The 7,297-nt window shown below is 48.8% G+C and overlaps 1 protein-coding gene across 1 annotated transcript; it reads left to right on the top strand.

Annotated features, from left to right (window-relative positions):
• The first annotated feature begins 2,593 nt into the window (after positions 1-2,593).
• Positions 2,594-6,628, top strand: LOC101358928 (C-type lectin domain family 10 member A). The gene is given in 10 exon segments (XM_023730993.1): positions 2,594-2,613; positions 3,191-3,291; positions 3,972-4,088; positions 4,846-4,941; positions 5,023-5,094; positions 5,196-5,267; positions 5,427-5,513; positions 5,837-5,988; positions 6,248-6,354; positions 6,472-6,628. Coding segments are annotated over 10 exon segments (981 nt in total).
• The last annotated feature ends 669 nt before the right edge of the window (positions 6,629-7,297 follow it).

Genomic DNA, 7,297 nt, shown 5'->3' on the forward strand with positions numbered 1-7,297 from the left:
CATAGGGAGCAATCCTGCATTGTATCAGCACTCTCCCCCTTCCCTTTCCCTTTCCACCCTGATTTCACCGTGTCCCTTCCCCTCTGGCCTTCTCAACTTGTTCCCAGGCAGGTGTTGCTCATTTGATCTTATGTACTTGATTGATCTAAGAAGCATGTTCTTCACATGTGTTATTGTTTGTCTTATAGGCCTGCCTAATCTTTGGAGCCCTGGCGGCCCAGTGGTTAAGAGCTTGGCTGCTAACCAAAAGGTCGGCAGTTTGAATCCACCAGCCACTCCTTGGAAACGCTATGGGACAGCTCTACTCTGTCCAATAAGGTCACTATGAATCGGAATTGACTCAATGGCAACGGGTTGGTTGGTTGAATCTTTGGGTGAAAGGTGAACTTTGGGAGTGACTTCAAGTCTGAGTTAGAAAGGTGACCAGGGGCTATAGTCTCGGGAGTTCCTCCAGTCTCTGTCACACCAGTAAGTCTGGTCTTTTTTAATGACAATGAATTTTATAGTGTTTTAACTTGTATTTCCATCCCCTACTTCCTGGCTTTGTAGTTACCTTGAAAACCAACAGCCTTGCAACTACCAAACTAAACTCATTACCATCAAGTCGATTATGATTCATAGTGACCCTATAGGACAGAGTAGAACTGCTCCATAGAGTTTCCAAGGCTGTAATCTTTATGGAAACAGACTGTCACATCTTTCACCTGCTGAGCAGCTGGTGGATTCAAACTGCTGACCTTTCCGTTAACAGCTGAGCACTTAACCACTGTGCCACCAGGGCTCCTTTTTTGCAACTACAGTAGCTGAGAAAATCAGCAGCCACTGGAGGGGGTAGAATGAGTCTGAAGATTCCCAAAAGGCCTCATTATTAGAGAATTGTCATTATTTGATCTGTCTGACAGCTCCCTGGAAACCCTCACTCTCAGAGCTCATTTTTATTTGACCTGATTCAAAGCTTGTTCACTGCAAACAGCCTTTCCCCTGGGGATTGTCCAAATCAATCAGTGGCAATTGTTTAACATTACAGCTGCCTGAGGCTGGGATAATAGTTGGGAAAAACAAGAGGCTGACCAAAAAGTTTAAAAGAAAAAGCTGGATAATGAGATTTCCCTAAGGGGCTTTGAAAATTTCTGTCATGTCTAGATTCTAGAAGGCAATGTGATTATTGACTTTCTTGGGCTGTACGCATGCCCAAGAAAGACCTCAGAAGACCCCAGTCTCTCACCTCTGGCTGATCTTGAGGCTCTGCACAGGCAGGAATTGAAGGCTAAAGCTGAGTTGTAAACAGCTAGAAGGCATCCCCCAATACGCACACACAGAGCCCCTTGGCAAAGGCTGGGAGACCTATATGTTCAAGACATTTAGGAAAATAACTCTTCAGTTATAAGCTGACAGCTAATCTACCTGAGGAGTCCTCATAGCTCAGTGGTTAAGAGATCAGCTGCAAACCAAAAGGTTGGCAGTTCGAATCCACCAGTAGCTCTTTGGAAACCCTATGGGGCAGTTCTACTCTGTCTTATAGGGTCACTATGAGTTGGGTCACTATAAGTTGGAATCAACTTGATGGCAATGGGTTTTTTTTTTTTTTAATCTAACTGGGCAGAGACCTCAGTGGTCACACATGACAAATAATACATATTGTACAGAATAAGTTCAGGAAAATCACCAAACAAATAAACAGCATCCAGCAACAACAACAAACGACCCCAGGGAGGAGGAAAATCTGATTTCCAGAATTGCTACATTGTTGTTGGTGGTGGTGGTCATTCAGCTGGCTCCGACTTACGGTGACCTTATGGACTGGAGGATCAAGGGCTGAGCCTTCCTCTCCCCCTTCTCCCTCTTAAGAAGCTGAGCCCGAGGCTCAGATGCCAGGAGTCAGGCTGGTATTGAGCAAGAGCAGAGAAATGGGCTCCCCTGGGCCCAGGTGTGCAATGACTGGAAACACCAACAATTATGGGAAATTGAGGCAGGAAATGAAAGCAGGTGTAGGGTGGAGGGAAAACAACAAACTGTACTGTGGCCCCTCTGGTCTGGTGCTCCTTCTCCAGTGGTAAAAATGAGGAAGCCAGGAGAGCTGGAAGGAAGGGGTGAAGTAAGAAGGCACACCCTGGAGGAGGAGGCAAAGTTGGCCCCAACCCAACTCACACACGCGTGCACGCACACACACACACACACACACACGAGCAATCTGCCTACATTCCAATTTAAATGCATTCTCATTATTCACTGTCAGAAGTCAGGGAAGTGGGATATCGCTGATTATAGACTCAGGCTTTCAGATATAAAGATCAGTAGGACACCGGTCACTGGTGTGGGTCCTCCTTTGGTCACTCCTTACCCCAGATCTCCAGGATTTAGTTCTTCCCAACTCTGGTGACTGTGCTGCACGAGGAACCCAGGAATCACAGCTCCAGACTTCCCACAGGTAACTGGCCTGGGGATGCAGGTGGGACGAAGGGGGCAGGGAGGATGTTGGAGAAAGCAGGGAGAGGGGAACTTTGGGTCTTAGGTAGAACCAAATGGGAAGAAATATAAGGTGTCAGATTGGGGATTTAATTACTATTCCCTCCACTGGATTCTAGATTGAATTATGGCAGCCTCAACGCTCAGGTACAAACTAAGAGTCAAACTCAGCCCCATTTCTGGACCATCCTCAGCCCCAACACTAGCCACAGTCACAATCCCCAATACTAACCCCAGCCCCAGCTATTCCTTTAACTGCAGTCTCAACTTCAACTCCAAATACAACCTGAATCTTAACACCAGCCCCAATCAAAACTTGAGCTTCAACCCTACTCTATTTCCAACAGTGCCAAGTTAGGCCCAGTTCCATCTATGGCCCAACATGAGTACTGACCTCAATCCTAGCATGAGACACAACTTCAATTCCAGCCCCTAAAATCAAATATAGTTATAGCAACAAGTTTAGTTCCGACCTTATTTTCAACTTCAATTCCAAACTCAACCCAGCTCTAGCCCAAACAAACCCCAATCCCAAACCCACTCCCAACCTCAGCTTCAAACTCAGGTCCATTCTCATTCCTAGTCTTAGCCCTGGGCTCATTCTCAACCTGAACATCATCTCTTACCTCAACTTAGCCCTGACCTCAGTCCCAACTCCAGTCACAGCCGTCCCATTGGCCTAGCTCCTGCCCCAGCCTGGCCACAGTCCCTGCCTTCATTTCAGCTCTGCAAGCCTCAGAGGCCATGTGGGTCCAAACACGTCAGTGAAGTATGAAGACTTCCAGCCCCTGGAGAGTGAGAAGAAAAGCCAGAGGTTTAGGAATGGTAAGAGGAAAGGAGCCCCTGAGAAGCAGTCTCTCCTAAAACACCCTCTCCATATGTCTAGGAAGGTTTCTGCTGTCAGATCATGTCTGTATCTTCACCATGAGTACTGGCGGGGTCCCTGCTCTGAAGGGGGTCAGGGCTGAGCCTCTGGCGGTCCCCATCTGAAGAGGATCTGAGGTCCTCACTACAGGGACAGGAAAGATTACAGCTGACCTGTCTTCCTGGGCTCTGTGGGGAAGGGATGAGCGGTTAGAGGTGGGTGGAGGAGGATGATGAGTTAGTTGGGTTTGGAAGGGAAACTCATTTGTTAACCTGATATTACAGATGAGTGTGAGCCCGATAGGGCCTGGAATGTCCCCAACTCTCTCTGCGTCCTCCTGTCACCTCCCTGAGCTCTGATGATAGGACCTTACACATCACCATTGTCCCCTGCCTGTGTGCACATATGCGTAAGTGTGTTACTGAGGTAGGAGGGGGCCATCTGCCTAAGGATCTTGCTGGTCCAAAATGGGGAAAGTAAAAGGCCTGGGCATCCCCTACCCCACAATCCTCCTGGTTCAGCCCTTCCCCTCAGCTTGCCTGTGCCCAGCCTTCATTCCTAGACAGCTTCTTCTTGCCCTCTTCTCCTGTTCCTCTCATGTCCTGGACCCTCCTCTTCTTGACACCCTCTCCTCCTGCAGGGCCACATCCTCTTCAGTCCTTGCTGCAGCATCTCTGGTCTGGACCTCACCTCCTCCTGCTCTCCCTGGGCCTCAGCCTCCTTCTGCTGGTCATCATCTGTGTGATCGGATCTCAAAGTGAGGGTCACAGGGGTGGGCAGGGATGGGGCAATAATGGGGTACAGTAGTGAGGCAGTGATGGGGGCAGTGATGAGGACCATAGCAGGAGCAATGATGGGCCACAGTGACCACAGCAGGGCAGTTATGGGGACAATAATGAGGGTTACTGACAATGACAGTGCCATCAACAGTCATTGGGGCCATAATGGGGCCACTGTGTGATGCAATGATGGAGGCATTAATGGGGCAATGGATGCACAGTGGTGTGGGCAGCAATGGGGGCACTTATGGAAATGGTGATGGGTCTACGACAAGGGTGGCTGTAGAAACACTTGAGTTAGACAAAAAGGGTTGAATCCTGGTTCTGTTACTTATTAGCTGGGTAATGTGGATAAATTAAGGTCCCTGGGTGGTGCAAATGGTTTGTGCTCAACTACCAACATTAAGGTTGGTGGTTTGCATCCACCCAGAGGATCTGAGGAAGAAAGGCACGATGATCTTGCTTCTGTAAAGAAAACGTTATGGAGCAGTTCTATTCTGCACACATAGGGTCACCACGAATTGAAATCAACTTGATGGCAATGGGTAGACAAATTACTTAACCTCTCTAAGCCTCAGCTTCCTCATCTGCACTACGGGATAACAACAGTGCCTGCCCCATTGGGTCATCATGAGGACTGAATGAGATAATGCATGTAAAGTGCACTGCTCGGTGCCTGGCACAGGGTGAGAACTCCAACAATCTTGGCTCTCATTGGCTCATCCTACTAATCAGTTTCCAAGCTTCAGTGAAACCTGTTGACCCTGAGAACAACTTCCCTCAACTTCACATCAAGCACCATGGCTGAGGTTCAGGCACTGAAGTCCCATGGTGAGCTTGGGGGTGGGGACATGGCTGGCTGAGGGAGAGGGTGGGAGCTGACTCCCGGCACTAAGCCTCACTGTGCTCCAGGTGGCAGCTTGCAAGAAATGATAACATCTCTGCGAGCTGAGGTGGAGGGACACAAGCAAGAGCTGCAAGCAGGTGAGAGACCCTCCAAGAGTGTGTGTGGAAGGGTATGGGCCAGGAAGCTTAGGACAAAGAGGGGTGCAGCCTAGTGGGTGCTGAGCAGCACTGCCCTCCAGCCCACAGCTTGAACGACAAGGTGTTTACTCTGGAGAGCAAGTTGGATAAACATGTGCAGGAACTCAAAGCAGGTCAGAGACCACTGTTCCCCTCCACCTTGGGAAGGCGTGTGGGATGGCATGATGGCTCCTAGGCTGGGGTCTGTGCGTGGGCACCTGACCTCCAGGGACTCACTGAACAGAAGCCACACCCAGGGCACTCTCCCCACTGCCCATCTGTCTGTGTTCCAGGTCATCTCAATATGCTCCTGTGAGTCCAGCAGCTGGCAAAGGACCTGAAACCCCTGACTTGCCAGATGGATGCTCTCAAGAGCCATGGTGAGCAGAGCTGGGGGGAGGGTGCGAGGAGGGGAGGTGGGGGGGGGAGTTCTTCTCTGGGCTCAAGTTCAAGGGGACACCAGATGAGGCCGGACAACAAATCACCCCTCTTCCCATCGACGAATCACCACCCAACCCTCCTCAATGGCGGACGGGGGGGGGGGCGGCGGTTGGGGACGCAAACTTAGAGATTGCCCCTGGGTGCTCGTTACCCTCCCTATGCCTCTGATGGTGAAGACTGTGTGTGGGAGAACCTGGCCCCACATTTCCGTTCACAATTCCCTGGACAGCATCTCAGACACACACCCGCTCTGCCTCCTCAGGCTCTCAGAATACCTGCTCTCCCTCTAACTGGGTGGACCATGAAGGCAGCTGCTACTGGTTCTCTCCTTCTCAGAAGTCCTTGTCTCAGGCTGAGGACTACTGCCAGCTGAGTGGCACCCACCTGGTCGTCATCAACTCCTTGGAGGAGCAGGTGAGGGCTTCTGTTGCCCATGTCCCCAGAGGGCCTAGATTTAGGGCAATGGTTCTTGACCTTGGCTACACATGGGTGTCACCCAAGAGCTTTAAAAACTTCTGATGTCTGAGTCGCACCCTCAGAGAATTTGTTGGCCTGGGCATTGGATGTTTGAACACTCCTGAACTAATTTAATGCATAGCTAAAGTTTAGAACCACTAGTCCAAGGAGTTGACTGGGGTCAGGAGAAGTCATCATTGCCCTTCTGTCCCCGCAGAATTTTGTCCAGGGTAATATGGGCTCCTTGGAATTCTGGATTGGCCTCAATGATCCTGAAGGAGTTTGGAAATGGATGGATGGGACGGACTATGACACCAGCTTCAGGTGAGTGTGTCCTCTATCAGCTGTGCCCCTCAAGGAGATGACCCACAGCCCCTCTTCCCCAGACCTGACTTCTGCTCCATCTGACCTTCCTAACTTGATATTGTCCTCTCCCCTCAGAAACTGGGATGAGAACCAGCCAGACAACTGGGATGGGCACGGCCTGGGTGGAGGCGAGGACTGTGCCCATATCTAGACCAGTGGCAAATGGAATGACATTGCCTGCCAGATGCCCTTCCGCTTTGTCTGTGAGACCAGCATGGGCAAGGCCATCTAGGAAAATCACTGAGTTGCTTCCTGTTGACCCCTCAGCCATGGAAATGATGAGGGAAAATTCTTCCCCAGAAATTATCCCTTCAAGGGAGAGGAATAAGCCCTGGAAGTTTGGAAACACTGCCATTATTTTGCATTTTTTTCTCCTTAACTTTAAGAAGACTATATGGAATTTTTAAGTTTTTAGTTTTACCTTTAAAAATCAACTTTATTGAGGTATAATTATCATACAATAAAATGAGCCTAATTAAAGTATAGAGATGAGTTTTTTCTTCTTTCTTCTTTTATTGTGGTGAAAATGTGCATAACAAAACATACAGCAATTCAACAATTCTACATGTACAATTCAATGACAATGATTACATTTTTCAAGTTGTGCTACCATTCTTGCTATCTTTTTCCAAATTATCCCACCACCATTAACATACGTTCAATGGACCCTAAGCAAAAAACCCCTCTTTTCCCCTCCCTCCTACATCTGGTAACAATTAATAATTTTTGGTTTCTATATATTTACTTATTTTATATAAGTGAGGTCATACAGTATTTGTCCTTTTCTGACTGACTTATTTCACTCCAGATATGAGCTTTGACAAATGTCAATATTGAAGCAACTACTGCCCCAGTCAAGATATAGAACATTTCCTTCACCCAAAAAGTTCCCTCATGCCCC

This window comes from Trichechus manatus, unplaced genomic scaffold, assembly GCF_000243295.1.
Source record: "Trichechus manatus latirostris isolate Lorelei unplaced genomic scaffold, TriManLat1.0 scaffold00040, whole genome shotgun sequence".
NCBI lineage: Eukaryota > Metazoa > Chordata > Mammalia > Sirenia > Trichechidae > Trichechus > Trichechus manatus.